Source organism: Molossus molossus, unplaced genomic scaffold, assembly GCF_014108415.1.
Source record: "Molossus molossus isolate mMolMol1 unplaced genomic scaffold, mMolMol1.p scaffold_m16_p_13, whole genome shotgun sequence".
In the NCBI taxonomy this organism is placed as follows: Eukaryota; Metazoa; Chordata; class Mammalia; order Chiroptera; family Molossidae; genus Molossus; species Molossus molossus.
The window spans coordinates 7,650,550-7,667,672 of NW_023425348.1; the positions used below are offsets into that span (position 1 = coordinate 7,650,550).

General features: G+C 42.6%; 1 protein-coding gene and 1 non-coding gene across 2 annotated transcripts; both read right to left on the bottom strand.

Annotated features, from left to right (window-relative positions):
• Nucleotides 1–3,350: 3,350 nt before the first annotated feature.
• On the bottom strand, nt 3,351–3,509 carry LOC118629178. The gene has a single exon (XR_004959419.1).
• A 13,031-nt stretch (nt 3,510–16,540) lies between these two features.
• On the bottom strand, nt 16,541–17,078 carry CUNH11orf71 (chromosome unknown C11orf71 homolog). The gene has a single exon (XM_036258202.1). It carries the CDS (start codon nt 16,928–16,930, stop codon nt 16,541–16,543), a length of 390 nt encoding a protein of 129 aa, XP_036114095.1. The 5' UTR covers nt 16,931–17,078.
• Between the last annotated feature and the right edge of the window lie 45 nt (nt 17,079–17,123).

The window sequence follows — 17,123 nt, forward strand, 5'->3', positions numbered from 1 at the left end:
CTTCGCACTGACATTGGCTTTTTCCGCACACTGTCACAGAATGTAGCAATGTAGTTTACTGTTGTTATATTAAGACTGTTACCCATGCTACACCATGCTTCAAGACAAAATTTCATTTATTTGTAATTAGAAATAAATATTTCACAATATATAATTACATATTGTTTTTGTGATTAATCACTATGCTTTAATTCTGTTCAATTTGTAACAATGAAAATACATCCTGCACATCAGGTATTTACATTACAATTCATCACAGTAGCAAAATTACAGCTATGAAGTAGCAACTAAAATAATTTTATGGTCGGGGGTCACCACAACATGAGGAACTGTATTAAAGGGTCTCAGCATTAGGAAAGTTGAGAACCACTGTGCTAGATAAATATCTGCTTGGTCAGCTTGGAGCCAGAGCAAACGGATCTCACTTTTCAGTTTTATCTGGTTACCTACAACTTAGATGTTGTTGTTCTTACATTGGAGTACAGTCTTCCTTCAACAAGAGTAAACTTGGCAAATTCTTACCATTTGGACTGCTTTTTTAGAAATACCACATAGGCTACCCTTTCTGTTAAGGCAATTTTTGTTTGATAGGATTTAAGACAAATGATTCAGCAGATCTGATACATTTGTTCTTTAGTCTACATAATACCTAGTACCTGGCTATTATCCATCATATCATCCATGAGTGCAGTTATGCTTAAGGATGTGTTGGTTAACCATAGACTGCATGTATGACGGTGGTCCTGTAAGATTACAATGGAGCTAAAAACGTCCTATCACCTAGTAACACCGTAGCCATCCAACACTGTAGCACAGCACATTACTCATGTGTTTGTGGTGATGCTGGAGGAACAAATCTACCATGCTGCCAGTCGTAGGAAGGGCAGCGCATACAATTATGACAGTACATAATTTCTGATAATGACAATAAGCAACTGTTACTGATTAGTGTATTTAGTACACTATACTTTTGCTATTTTAGAGTTTATTTTTCTACTTATAAAGAAGTTTGCTGGCCTGGATGGTGTGGCTCAGTGGATTGAGCATCGCCCCATGGACTGAGAAGTCCGGGTTCGATTCCCAGTCAGGGCACATGCCCTGGTTGTGGGCTCCATCCCCAGCAGGAGGCGTCCAGGAGGCAGCCAGTCGATGTTTCTCTCTCACATGGATGTTCTCTGTTTCTCTCTCGCTCTCCCTTCCTCTCTCTCTAACAACAATCAGTGAAAACATGACATCTATAAACGAAGTCTGCTGGGAAGAGCACGCTGGCAGCAGCCTCGTGCACCTTGCGTTCTCCTCTGCGGCATCACTTTCTCTCGTGTTTGAGTTTGTCTCACGTCATTTTGCACAGTCACACGCTGCAAGGCTTGCAGCCTCCGTATGTAGTAGGCTCTGCTATCTAGGTCTTTGTAAGCACACGCTATGATGTTTGTACAACAATGAATTTCCTAGAATGTAGCCTGTTGTTAAGTAGTGCATGATTGTATTTTGATTTACGAGCAGAACAAAGAAAGAATTGTCGGATTTAACTAGTTAAAAATATCAACATAACCTAATTGAAGTTACTATGATTAAAGAATAAAGGGAAATGATAATGACCTTATTAAACTATTTGACAAATTATTTAAATTTTTTAAAAAATATTTTAAATAAAAATAATTTTGTAAATATACTCAGCATCTATTATAAATCACATAAAATGCTACCACCGAAAAATAACGTATTGGCAAAATTACTTCTAATCTTTTTTTTTAAAAGATTTTTGTTTGTTTTTAGAGAAAAAAATATAAAAAATATAAATAAGTTGTACCTTGGGTGAGGATTAAACATGTTTTTCAATTGATTTTATTTATTTTTAAATATATGTTTTTATTTATTTATTTTTATTTTGTTGCGAGTTAAAGTCAGCCAACTAACTCACCAGCAAAGAAACCCTTTCAGCCAGGGTTGATGGAAGGAGTCCATGAGACAGTGAACTTAACGTACCTAGTACTGCCCAGCTGGTGTGGCTCAGTGGCTGAGCACTGACCCCCGGATCAAGAGGTCACCTGTTTGATTCCCAGTCAGCCCACATGCCTGGGTTGAGGGCTCGATCCCCAGTAGGGGGCATGGAGGAGGCAGCTGATGTTTCTCTCATCGATGTTTCTATCTCTCTCTCCCTTCCTCTCTCTAAAAACAATCAATAAAAACATATTAAAAAATAAAATAAAGTACCTAGTACCATGCCTGACACAGAATGTTTGGTCAATAAACTAATTGTTGTTATGATCAGCATTATCATCACCATCTTTCTCCTCCATAGGCCTCCGGTATTTCCAGCTGTTTCACAGACAAGTATCTCAGCAGAGGCGTGGCTGGGGGCTGGATGCTCTAGAGCACACAGAGAAGTGGGAATTTGGTTCCACCCTTAAGTAGCTTATGGTCCATTATTAAAACTTTTTTTCTTATTCTATTCTATTTTATTTTATTTTAATTAATTTATTTTTGTTACAGATGTTTCTCCTTTTTTCCCCATTGACACCCTCCTCTCCATCGCCCCCACCCCGTCCCCAGCTTTGTTGTCCATGTCCATCGGTTATGCATACATGCATATAAGTTCTGTGGTTTATCTCTCCCCTCCCCCCACCCTCTCTTCTGAGGGTTGTCAGTCTGTACCCTACTTCCACGTTTCTGGGTCTACCCTGTTCCTCAGACTGTTATGTTCCTTATATTCCACAAATAACCGAGATCATGTGATATTTGTCTTTCTCTGCTTGGCTTGTTTCACTTAGGATAATACTTTCCAGGTCCCTCCATGTCATCTCAAAGGATAAGAGATCTTTCTTTCTTATAGCTGCATAGTACTCCATTGTGTATATGTACCACAGCTTTTTTATCCATTCGTCTACTGGTGGACACTTGGGCTGTTTCCAGATCTTAGCAATTAGTAAATAGTGCTGCTATGAACATGGGGGTGCGTATATTCTTTCTGATTGGTGTTTCAGGCTTTGTTTTTATTTATTTTTTAGAGAGAGGAGAGGAGAGGGAGGGAGAGAAACATCAGATGAGTGAGAGAGAAATATCAATCGGCTGCATGCCCCCTACTGGGGATTGCCCGCAACCCGGCATTTGCCCTCATAGGGAATCGAACCAGGAAGCTCTCTGTGCACGGGAAACCACTCAAGCAACTGAGCCACATGGGCCAGGGCAAAAAATTGTTTATTGATTTTAGAGAGAGAAACATTGATTTGTTGTTGCACTTACTTATGCATTCATTGGTTATTCTTGTATGTGCCCTCCTGACCAGGGAATCAAACCTGCAACCTTGGCTTATCAGGACAACACTCCAACCAACTGAGCTTACCTGGCCAGGGTGTGCCACTGAGTCATACTTCAGAGTGTGTCTTTACACACTGGTGTAAAAGACTTATGGTTTTTGTTTTAATACTGAACTTCTTCAACTCAGCTATCATACCATTTACATTGTTTTAACACAGGTAAAACAACTCCATGTTACACTTAAAGATATACTAGGTATACACATGTAATTAAAGTAGTATTAAAAAATAAAGCCAGGGTCAGAATTGGACAAGAAGGTGGTGGTGGGTAGGACCAGAGCGAGGGTGTGTGTGAGAGTGTGAGCGAGTGTGGGAGAGAGTGTGAGTGGATGCGAGTGTGGACGAGCAGCCTCAAGCAGTGTGGAGACGTGGGCAGAGGGTTCTGTTGCTATGGACTAGGCGTACCCTCTACCGCCTCAGCGGCTCATCAGGGGCTTCTCCCTGGGCCCTGAGTCCCCATCATTTTGGAAGAGCCCTGGTCTTCTCTGGAAGGAGGCAGCGGGGAGCAGCTAGGGCCCAGCGACCTGAGTCCCCCGTGCGAACCAGTGGATAAAAAAGCTGTGGTACATGTACACAATGGAATACTATGCAGCTGTAAGAAAGAAAGATCTCTTACCCTTTGAGATGACATGGAGGGACCTGGAGAGTATTATGCTAAGGGAAATAAGCCAGTCAGAGAAAGACAAGTACATATGATCTCACTTATTTGTGGAATATAATGAACAAAATAAGCTGATGAACAAAATAGACCCAGAGACATAGAAGTAGGGTTCAGACTGACAAACCTCAGAGGAGGGGGCGGGGTAGAGGGAAGAGATAAACCAAAGAACTTATGCATATAAGCGTACCCAATGGACGTAAACAACAATGCTTGAGGGGGGGGGGGGGCGGGAATGGGAGGAGGTGTCAATGGGGGGAAAAGGACAAACATCTGTAACAAAAATAAATAAATAAATAAATAAATAAATAAATAAATAAATAAATAAATAAAAGAAAGCAAGGCCCTGGCCAGTTTGGCTCAGCAGTTAGAGCATCAGCCTTTGGACTGGAGAGTCACGGGCTTGATTCCGGTCAAGGGCATGTATGTACCTGGGTTGCAGGTTTGACCCGGCCCTGGTCGGGGTCATGGAGGAGGCAAACAATCAATGTGTCTCTCTCATATCGATGTGTCTCTCGCTCTCTCCCTCCCTGTCTCCCACTCTCTCTAAGAACCAGTGCAAAAATATCCTCAGCTGAGGGTTAACAGAAAAATAAATAAATAAAGCAAGGAATGCAAAATTCAGGAGTGATTCCATCAGGTGGGAGGAAGTGATGTGAACACAGGTGATCAAAGTGTGGACAACATTTTAAGTTGAGTGGTAAGTACACAGTACTGGTTGCAGTTTACCTGCATTGCTTTTACATATTATCATATGCTTTACAAAACACAACCATGGCTCAATTGGTTGGAGGGTCGTTTTGTACACCAAAAGGTCACAGATTTGATTCCCAGTCAGGACACATACCTAGCTTGTGGATTCAACCCTCCAATGTTTCTTTCTCTCTTAAGAAAACTAAAGAAGCCTGGCCAGTGTGGCTCAGTGGTTGAGCTGGACCCTTGCACCAAGAGGTCCTTGGTTCCACTCCCTGTCAGGGCGCAGGCCTAGATTTCAGGCCAATCCCCAGTGGGGGCGTGCAGGAGGTGGCTGATCGATGTTCTCTCTCATGGATCTTTCTATCTTTCTCTTCCTCTTCCTTCCTTTCTCTCCAAAATCAATAAAGAAAAATATTTAAAACAAAACAAATATGAAAGATAGGAAGAAAGAAAGGAAGGAAGGAAGGGAGGGAGGGAGGGAGGGAGGGAGGGAGGGAGGAAGGAAGGAAGGAAGGAAGGAAGGAAGGAAGGAAGGAAGGAAGGAAGGAAGGAAGAGAGAGAAGAAAGAAAGAAGAGAAAGAAAGAAAGAAAGAAAGAGAAAGAGAGAGAGAGAAAGAAAGAAAGAAAGAAAGAAAGAAAGAAAGAAAGAAAGAAAGAAAGGGAGAAAGGAAGAAAGAGAGAAAGGAAGAAGGGGGGGAGGGAGAGAGGAAGGAAGAAGGAAAGAAAAAGAAAAGAAACCTGTGAGCCACGCTACACCTGGCCACCAGCTGCCGGTGAACAGCATAGCCACCAGGTATCTGGGCTCTGAGGCCAGGCCGCCCGATCAGATCCGAATCCCCACTCCACCACTCAGCAGTTTTGTAGACTTGGGCAGTTACTAAAATCTCTCCAAACTAAGGCATGGAGATAAAATCCAACTGTTTGTCAATTTTGTACAACCCTCCATCTAAAAATGGTTTGTCCACGTTTAAGTGATTAGAATAACTGCCCTCAATCACTGTTATCAAACTAAATGGCTTTGGAAATTAGCTTTTGCTGCAGACTTGATAATATTTCTCAATGAATTAAACTCAAAGCTATAAGGTAAAACAGTGCTTACACACCAAACTTACACTGTAATAAAGTCATTTCAACAACTAGCATTGTTTGAATCTCATGCTGCTTCATACACTTGCTGTGCTACTAATCACTTAAGAAGCAAGATCTCCACAGCCACACAAATTTGCAGTAGATATATTTTCTGAATTCAAACTATAGCTCCAGAAGTGTCTTTTGGACCTCGATGTAGGTAAAAAGAAAATTTCCATATTTCAAAAACCCATTTAACTGTGCAGTTGAGGACCTTCCACCTGAATTGGAAGCAATTAATCTGCAACATAATGACATGCTAAAAGGTAAATATTGAGCATAATTTAATAGAATTGTATAAATGTCTTCCAATGAATATGCTCAATTATAACCCTCAGCTCATGGGCTGATAGCAGTATTTGGCAACACCTATGACAAGAAAATTTCAGACACTTTCAAAGATAAAATACATAGCATCTCATTAAAAATCTCATTAACCGAGATAGGTCTTGGAGTATGAGCTACCTGTGGCTCCAGGCATGGTGCCTCACTTTAATAAGTCTTTGCTTTCCTGACTGAAGAAACAGTTACATTAACAGCTGAGCATTTGCTATTGATTTTGATGATAGGAAACACTAGCTTTGAGCGCCAATTAAGGAAGAAGTTATTCCCCCACAAAAGAATTCTATCTTCTCCTTAATGGCATTAGCATTACAAAAAGACTGTATCAGTCATTATATTTTGAAAATTATCAACACAAATTTTGTGGAAATCTGTTTTGTCTCTTGTTATATAAGCAACTACATAACAGCCTCAAATTTTCCTCTTGGACTATGTGGATAAAAAATGGGGTTCTGGCCCTGGCCAGTTTGGCTCAGTGGTTAAAGCATCGGCCTGCGAACCAAAGAGTCCTGGGTTTGATTCCAGCCAAGGGCACGTACCTTGGTTGCAGTTTGTCCCTGGCCCCAGTGGGGGTCGTGCAGGTGGCAACCAATCAATGTGTCTCTCTCACATCAATGTTTCTTCTCTCTTTTTCCCCCTCCCACCCTGTCTGAAGATAGATGTAAAAATATCCTTGGGTAAGGATTTTTAAAAAAGGGGGTTCTATGAAAAGTAACCTCACATGGTGATCTGATCATAAATTCCTAACTGGGCAGCTCCTGGTGGGTAGTCAACCTAGGCATATAACTTTTAGCAAAGGGTTTATTTATTTTTGCTTTAAGCAAACTCTGAACATTGTTCCTATGTATCTAGATTGGGGATTGTCAACTGATGTGCTGCAAGAATTGTTAAAGCATGCAATAACTGACTATTTAATCAGGTACTGACCTCTTTTCCCTTAAATTGTCAAATACAAAATGACAACAGCCAACACAACAATCGCCGTCTGGTGTGAATGAATCAATATTATACCTTTTTTTTTTTTTTTTTTTTGTCAGATTGGCAAAAATTATAGTTTTTGGTGTGCCACAGAATTTTAGTAATTAGTTTATGTGTGCCATGAGAAAAGTTGAAAATCACTGATCTAGGTTACTGATTTAATAATCACCGTCCCTGGTTGGGTAGCTCAGTTGGTTAGAGTGTCAACCTGATTTGACAAGGTTGTGGGTCCGATTTTCTGTCAGGACACATATAAGAATCAACTAATAAATGCATAAATAAGTAGATCAAAAAATAGATGTTTCTCTCCCTCCCTCTCTCTCTCAAAAAAACCAAAAACCACAGACAAATGAAAGAAAAAGAAATACCCATCTCAAAAGGGCACATAATCTTGTTACCTGTCCTGTAACCCCATCCCCACCCTGCTTTCTCCCTTCTGCAAGCCATCTCCTTACTTTCCCTTCTGAATTGCAAATGCATGAAAGCAGCCGCAAGACTGCATTACTCTCTGCAGCATTTGAGATCCTGTGAGACAGGCCAGGAAGCCGGGACCAGACGGTTAACGGCCAAGCAGTTTACAGCCGTGGAGTGAATCACAAAATCCGCTCTCCCCTAACCAAGGACACGTAAGAGTAAGCGGTTTGCACTTCTCCTCCCCACCTACAGGGTAAATAGCTGAAATCACCTACTGGGGAGACACACAGCAGAACTCCAGTCACTGCCACGTGTGCCAACCAACCCGCAGACAGATGGAGTCCGGGAAATAAATTTCATTTTGTCACATCAGCATAAATCATATTCTATTGGGATCTTTCCTAAGACCTCTCCTTAACTCCCAGACTTGAAAACCTTTAAGACAGAGGACCCAGCCCTGTTCTCCTTCCCAGGACCATGCCTCTGCCTTTCCCTTCCCCCACTACTTCCCGCACAGGCAGCATCTCCTAAACTCTAAGGGTCCCCACGAGACTTGCAACCAGGAGAGCAGCGGACAGTGGCCACTCATCCCAAGCTAACCCCCTGAACCTGTCTCCAAGACCCCCCTTTTCCCTGACAGCACTCCACCTTGGCTCACTTCTGTCATGTGACTTCTGTTTCTCATTGAGCCCAAGCAGCCTGCCTAGGCTTGCTCTTCTTGCTTCTTCTGTCCTAAGCCCTTCCTTGTTCCACTGTCCCCAGCTTTCATAAACAGCGTCTCAGAATGCCCTGGGCTCCTGTTGTGAAGCCTTTCCCGCACGGAGCTAAGAGCCCACACGTGGCTGGTCCGAGGCAGATGAGCTCCAGGCTGATTCCTTTCTGGTGACAGTTGCTCCCTGGCATATGTCATCAGTTTGGCTCAAATGAACTCTTATAAAAGTCAACCTGTCATAAAATGATTGTGAAGATTAAATAAAATAATCTTGGTGAAAGTGGTTAGTAGCAACCTGACATATAGTAAGCACTCATTTTTTTTCTTTATCCATCATCTATTATGGATATATAAATTGTTTTCATATATTTTATTATATGTAGGTAAATTTTTAAAAGCATTAAATATTTGCATGCATAAGTATTTGTCTTGGATTAGGGTCTATCTTTAGGTTCTATTTCTAGAGGCCAATTCCCTTCAAATTGAAGTAAACTCTGCTTAAGAACTTATTCTGTCTCACCGTATTGCCTCATCCGTCCAGGCAGCTAGGTAACTTCCAGGGGTGGAGAATCTTTTCTCTGCCAAGGACTATTTGGATATTTATAACATTATTCTCGGGCCATACAAAACAATCAACTTAAAAATTAGCCTGCTATATTTGGTCAGGCTAGTTTGATGAGGAGTGTGATGTTAGCTGGTATTGATTTCTTGGGCCTTATATGGCCCGCGGGCCGGATGTTCCCCACCCCTGCCTGAGACTCTTCAAATTACAATTCCTGCCCTTGCCTCCCTGGATTGTTCCATTTTGGGATTTTGATTCACAGGAGAGACAGCCTATTTGTGAAGTTCATTCATTCATTGAACAGCATTCATTAACACATATTCTTTGGGCACTTAATAGGTACAAACAAATATAAAGATAAATTTAGATATTTCATCTTCCTCCAGGGAGCTTCAGTGTAGTAGGAGAGATAAGACTTAGGTTATACCTCTTATCCCTCCACCTAGGTATGAAGTCTCACCCCAAATACCTGAGAAGAGGCTCCAAAGAAAGGAAAAACTGAGGTGTCATCTATGAAATATAGTTGCTAGGTAAACAGAGTATCAAACATTCACCACACTTTTCCAGCTCTGTGAGTTAATGCAGTCCCTTTTTTGCGTAACCTGATTAAAATGGGTGTGTCCCTTGCAATGAGAAGAACTTTGACCAATATGGATGGCAGAACTTGAGGACAAGCCATTTAGTTAAAGGGACTAGGATAGGCATAGACACAGGCAGAAAAGGGCAGCAACCACCAGGGGGGAATCATGAATAAGAAAGAAGGCTGGCAATACAGCTTGGTCAGATAGATTATGGAAAGTCCTGAAAGCCTGCTTATGGAGTGTGCAATTTTTTAGAGCTGCATTGCTAGTTACTCTCAGGTTTCTGGGAAGCTGAAGGCAAAGTTTCTCCCTCCTGTGACTTAGAAGTGTATTGTGAAGTAGGTCTGCCTTTAGATATTACAGTGCAATAATAAAGTAAAACATTATTTAAAAAAAAAACACACATTATCAACATACTTAATAATTGCACCAACTTGTATTTATCAGGGATGTGCCTAATGCCTTTCATTAGTAACAGTGCCAGTCCCGACCCTCAGTGGCTAGGGAATCTGCAGCTGCATGCCTGCCTCCCTCCTCCCACCCGCTCCCCAAAGACATTGATGGGTACCAGTCATGAATGAAGATGGGGTTGAACCTTGTTACACTATGAATCAGGAAACCAATTTGCCCAATTGAGAATTCTGAAGACTCTCTAAATTCTGCCACGCTATATAAAAATCCATTTCTAATAACTGAAGTGGGGAGCAAATGGAGATTTTTAGTAGGCAGCATTTCTAATTATTTCTGAAGAACTGAGATTCCTCAGGAAGATAGGTAGTATGCAAAAATGTTGTTTGTGGACAAAAAAAATTTTGTGAAACACTGGGTAAAATGAAGTTAAAATCCAAATGAAGGGTTTCTTTTTGTAAAGGTATTATCAACACTTTTAACATTATCACAAATTATGACTCCCTGAGAAAGTGATAAAACATACATCACTTTCAAATTTATTGACCTCTTGACTTTTTTCCAAGGAGTATCTTGCATTTCTAGTGGCAGTTCTGTGGCTATACTATGGGAACACTGGAGTAGAAATGACGTCATCAGAAACATGCTTTAAAAGGCTCATTAGCTGGACGCTATATACCTTTAGGATGCAGAGAGACAGAGGCAAACAAAACAGGCTAAACGCCCAGGTAAATACAGTCCAGGCGATGCAATGATTACAGAAACATAACAAACACATTGTAAAGATAAATGGGCAGGACTTTGCAGTTGAATAGGCAATGAGCACAGGTAATAGGTGGTATAGAGTTGGTATTAAGCTTCTACGTTTGGTCAGCTGGGAAAATGAGAGTACTTTTCATGGAAACTGGGAAGACAAAGTCTGCATCTGAGTGGGATCTGGATGGATTGTCCAAAGGAATGAAAAGCATAATTAATTTTGTTCATCAGGCAGTTGAGTCTTTGACCGTGAGAAGTCCATTTACTCTTCCCTCCTGTAGGACTTTGCCCCCTCCTCTCCTTTCTTCCTTCCAAGTTTCCCCTCTTAGAATTAGGCCGATCATCAAATCTGGCTACTGAGGGAAACAGTCACGTTGGCCTCCTTTTTTTTCTATACCCCAAATGGGCATTATTTTTAAGAGTTTCGGTGCTGATGAGTAGAGGAAGTAATATTCTAATAGAACTCACTTCAACACATGCTGGTCAGTTGCTTAGTATGATGTAATACTTAAGGGGCAACAACACAAACAGGAAATTACAATGGTTTTTAAACCTTACAGAAGTATTAATTTTGGGGAGTATTTCTGTATTAATCATAAAAAATTCACCTATTTTAGAATGACATTATGCTATACTCAACCACTGACATTAAGTAAAAGTAATTTTGTACATGAATTCTTAATAACATGGGCTGCTCTTGGGAAACTTAGTTGTCCCTGCTTCATGTAATTTCACTAAAAGAGGTTTATGTTGGTTCTTGCTATTCTCTGTGGCTTTAGGAATACATTGTAACTTGGATGCAAGTGCAGATATTAAGAACAAGAAGAATGTAGGTACAGTCGTCCCTTGCCACTTTGTGCTTCAACTTTCGCTGCTTCACTCTATCGCGTTTTTTTCCAATATATATTCATTAAAATGTTGATCGCGACAGTGAAAATGATACCATGCATGTTGGGTTGTTCGAGTCAATTATACACCCCTGTATTACAATTAAAATTAAAATTACTGTACATATGAACTGTAGGCCTATGTATTCGAGCATCCCCCACAAATCCTTTAGTGCCAGGTGCAACCACTCAACCACTCCTGTGTGTGAGCAATAACTTTTTTTCCAAAAAAGCGAGTGTGGTGAAATCGAGCCAATCAGAGCGTGCTGGTCACTGATTGGCTATCCTATCCTCTCCTATCCTGGCCACTGATTGGCTCAGCCTCATGTAAGTTCCTTTCTCACATACATGCTTCTACATCGCCAAGCATTGGAAGCATCTTTGCTTTTGCAAGTGTTTGCGATTTCTGAGAACTTTTATCTAAGCTCCACGATGGCTCCTAAACGTGTTGCTTCTTCTAAGCCTTCTGACAATGAAACTAAGCACCAGAAGAAGGTGCTAACCATCCAGGAGAAGGTGAAACTCTTGGGTACGATCGAAGATGGCAAGAAAATCGTGGAGGTTGCCCACCATTACGACTTGAATGAGTCTACCATTCGCTCCATCTGTAAAGATGAAAAGAACATCCGTGCAACGGCCACTGTCTCTTTCAGCAAGGAAGCAAAGCACGTTGTGACAAGTCATAAGTTGATAGTGAAACGGAGTCTGCCCTAGCCGTTTGGATCAGTGACAGCCGCAAGAAACACATTCCACTGGATTTGCTGGTCATCTGGGAGAAGGCGAGGCAGCTCTATCAGCGCTTTGCGGCGGACAAACCTCAACCAGGACCCCCTTCTGCAATGTTCATGGATTTCACAGCAAGCAAGGGTTGGTTTGAGAAGTTCCAGAGGGGGTATCATCTGAAGAGTGTCATTCTCCACGGAGAAGCTGCCTCTGCTGACCAGCCTCCAGCAGAGGACTACGTGAACAACACGTTCCAGAAGGTCCTTAAGGATGGCGAGTATCATCCAGAACAGGTGTTCAATATGGACAAAACAGGACTGTTCTGGAAAAGAATGCCTTCCTGGACATTCATTTTCAAGGATGAGGCCAAGGTCTGTGTGAGTGAGGAAAAGGAAGAGCAGCCAGAGGTCCCTGGGGGTCAGGAGGAGGAAGTTGGCCTTACACTTGAGCGTCTCTTGCAAGTCGTGAGAACCATTAAGGTAGTACAGGTCAGGATTGGCGAATGGGACCCACAAATGACGCGTGCATTGCGGTTCCGAAATGCACTTGGAGCAACAGAACCCTACAAAGCCTCCTCACGCATATGCAAAGAGCGCCAGCGACTACCTGTCACAATGTTCTTCAGCTGTGCACCAAGATACCCACTGCCCACTCCTAGTGCTCCTTCAGCGGAAGACGACGACACACCTGCTGAAGATGCTGGACCACCTGAGGACTATCCTACTGAGGTCGTGCCTTCAGAGCAGTAATCTTGCTCTTCTTTGCTGTGCAGCACATCTCTTCATCTTCATTGCTTCATCATTGAACAAGTTGCACTATTTTCATAGGTTAGTGGTTATGTGTAAAAACTGTGTAATTAAATGTACAATAATATTTGTAACATCTAATATGTCTTATTTTCTATTTTGTCTAATATATTGGGTAATACGAGTGTAATAATGACTAAATTGTGTTATTTCATGTCTAGAGGGCGCTAATAATGTTAAAAAACATATTTAGAAGGTCGTAAACAGGTTTCCTATGCTCTAACTGTGAAATATTTGATTTATAAATAAAGAATCCTACTTCGCGGAAATTAATTTATCGTGGTAGGGTCTGGAACTGATTAACTGTGATAAATGAGGGCTGACTGTATTTATTACCTCAGACTTAAAAATTATGGAGCATTTGTGTGAATAAGATTCTGCTCTTATCTAACAATACACAGTAAATTTTTTAAATTAATTTTTAAAATTATCACCTGAGGACCATTTCATTAATTTTTAGAGAGGGGAAGAAAGGGAGGGATGGGGGGGGGGGGAATGGGTTGCCTCCTGCATGCAACCCAACCAGGCTGGGATCAAACCCACAACCTGATTGGGAATTGAACCCTTGACCTTTCAGTATATGGAATGATGCTCCTATCAACTGAGCCACACTAATTTTATGTTTTCACACCATTTTTTTCCTTGCACATGCACACCATCATCCAGAACAAAAATAAGTCGCTCCACTGGGTCCTCCCTTCCTTGTGCTCCTTTACGCCAGACTTTTGTTCCTTCATTTACAGGTCTCAGCCTCCTTTCCTCAAAGCTAAAGAATCTGCTTAAAAGGCATATTTAATGCTGTATCCTCTCCTTGGGTTATGTCATCCATCGAATCTGCCTTGGACAGCCCTAATATGCCTGTTGCCCCAGCTTAATTGACAGCACTCTCTTCCATTCTCAGGGGTCCTGGTCTGCACAGTAAATATGGTCATCCTGTGTATTAGAACTCATCCTCCCCGCCCCATTCCCCATTTCTAATTTTAACCATTTATTTCTTTTTTTTTTTTTTTTTTTTTTATCCTCACCCGAGGATATTTTTCCATTTTTTGTACAGATAGAGCGGGAGGGAGAGAGAGAGAGAAACATCGACGTGAAGGGACACTTCGAGTGGCTGCCACCCGCACGACCAACCAGGGCCGGGGACAAACTGCAACCGAGGTACGCGCCCTTAGCGGGAACCGAACCTGGGTCTCTCCGGACCGCAGGCCGACGCTCTAACCGCTGAGCCAAACTAGCCAGGGCTAACCATTTATTTCTTAAAGCATAGAATTATAGGTTAAATGGGAAAGAATGAAAGAAGTCAGCTAGTCCTACTTACACTTGACAGGATTCAGGCTCTATCTAAACTTTGGGCAATTAATTCATTACCTTATGAGGTGATATTTTCCACTATTAGGCATCTCTAAGTTTTATGGAAATCTTTTCGCTTCAGCCTTAATTTTATTATTCTTTCCAAGTCTAAAACTCTTTATAAAAGTTTTGGGATTCCATTCTCAACCATGAATTATCATAATGCCCAGCCTAAGACACCCATCATATATTACAAATGAGCATATTTTTAGAAATCTAGAATAGTATGTTATATACTACTCGGGATAATTAAGAAAACAGTTACTCAAATCATATTTGGGTCGCATGGTTCAAATGAGAAACCAAGGCTGAAAGGCCGTGAGGTTCTATCCTTTACTAGCTGTATGACCTTGGAAAGTTTACTCAATCTCTTTGCGCCTCGCTTTCTCAGCAAAAGAAATGAAAGTATAATATCTCCCTTATGGGCTGTTGTATTAAATAACATATATAAAGCTCCATAAAAGCAGAGACCTTATCTATCTTGTTCAGAACCTTATTCTAAGTGTCTAGCACAGGTAGTAGCAGGCACAGAATGAAATCTCAATCAATACCTGAATAAACACTGAATAAAAGCCCATAGTTGCCCTGGCCGCTTTGGCTCAGCGGTTAGAGAGTTGGCCCTCAGATCAGTGAGTCTCAGGTTTGATTCCGGCCAAAGGCATGTACCCCGGTTGTGGTTTGTCCCTGGCCCTGGTCAGGATTGTGTGGGAGGCAACCTGTAAATGTATCTTTCTCACATCAATGTTTCTCTCTCTCTCCCTCATTCTATCTGAAGATAAACAGAAAAATATCCCTAGGTGAGGATTAAAAAAAATGCCATTAGCACACTACCTTGCACATAGCACTCAATAAAAGGTAGCTATTATTATTTTTTCAGATATTTTTCCTATGACCTGGTTTCTAGACCTCTCACTATATCAATGACCCTCTTATGGAAGCTCCCTAGTTTATCAACATTCTTCTTAAGATGTAGTTCTAACAATTCAGTGGTGTGTGGTAATTTTGCTGATTGAACTAATCACAAGAGTCCACTGGGAAAAAGCTAGTCGACTTGCTTACATAAAGAGCCAGCACTCACAAATATCCACTTTCTTCCAATACCACCCTTTAAATCTCCAGGGATGTTATGGTTAGGAGAACAAAAATAGCCAATAAGGGGTGATTAGTCATGTAAAAGAACAGACAGTGCAACGCTATGGAAAGGCATCACAACCCATGCTTCTTATCACTGCACCCAATGAAGAGTCTAGTGTGGAGATTACCTATTGATTAGGCTTTCTAGAGTGTACTCCTTGATGGCAAGACTATGTATAGTTCACCCACAGTGCTTACCACAGAGATCTTCATATACTGTGGTAGTGGTTGAATGAGAAAGACAAACAAGGAAGTCCAAGGAAGATGCTCAAGAGGTGACCAACTCCCTAACTGGAGGCTGTTAAGACCAATTTCTGTTAATTTTGGGACAACAGATTTTGATTAAGGAAGATGGGATCGAATACAAATATTAGAATGACAAATATAAGGGCAAAAATTCATTGGGAGCCTTTGGCAAAGAAATGTAAATTGACTTAATTTGAAAGGGTAGCAAGGTTTAGATTTTGCTTTTGTTTTTAGTATGGTTGAGATGGAAACTTGTATATATTCTTGAAGAAAAGGTGAAGGAGGGAGATGGAAGAGGGTAGATGTTAAGGACCAGATAATAGAATTATTGGGTATTGGGCCATGGGGGCGGGGGCGGTAACCCAGAGCAATACATTGAAGCATTTCCTTTTCCCCACAGAAGTAGAGGAAGAGGGAATAATGTTGAGGTAGAAAGGTAGGCAGTTGAGAAGCTCAGCTACAAGTCTCAAAGTAGGAGAATCTGCCAGGGAAGGGACTTGTGGAGAAAAGAGAAATTCGGATCCATTGTTGGAATGGAGAGCACAAGCGGTGAATAAAAGGATTATTGACCTCCTGGAAGGGTGATCCCATTAGCTCCGCTTTGTGACTACGAAAACAAGCTACCTCCTTCCTGAACTAGTCACTTTGGCCGCTTAAGACCATCTGAACTCAGCAAGAGTAAAATTTCCCTCGGTGCTGGGCTACATTAACAAGATTTCTACGTATTTTTATGCTAAAACAAAAATACATCCCTCTAAAAGTAAGGCTGCGGTTGCACCAAGAACGGGTTTGAGAGACGCCTTGTTCACCAGCTATTGGGGGCGGGGCGGGGCGGGCCCGGTCTAGGCATGAAGGTGGGCTGGGGCGACCCCTCCGCACGCGGCCAGGCGCTGCTGCAGCACGCTCCGCCGGAGGTCGAGCTTCAACCCGGGGGTCGGGTACGGTGAGAACCTCGCCTGCCGGCTTCGGCTCCGCCCACCAGGGTCCCTTCCCTTCGCAAAGCGCGTGGGGCTCCAGCCGCCACCTGCCGCCCGACGGCTGTCGCTCCGGACGCTCGGCCGTGCGGCCAGCCGAGGAGTCGGGCCCGGGAGAGTCGTCGCGGGCCCGGCCACGAGGAGGCTGTCTCCGGACACCAACGCCAAGGCCGACGGGCCGAGGTCGCCGTGGGAAGAGCGGTAGGCCACCATGTTCCCGTGATCGCCGGCGCACAGGGACGCGTAGTTTAAGGCCATCTTCAAACACCGCCCGCTGTGTCTGCCTGACGCCCCTCGGTCAGAGCAGGCCCTCCGCGGCCCCACGGATCAGTCCAGCCCGCCTCGGGCACGGAGACCGACTGCATCACAAGCCCTCATAGGAGCCGCGGCCGCTCAGGAAGCGGCTTTGACGAGCGCTCGGCTCACGAGCATGCGCACTCCGTCAGCGCAC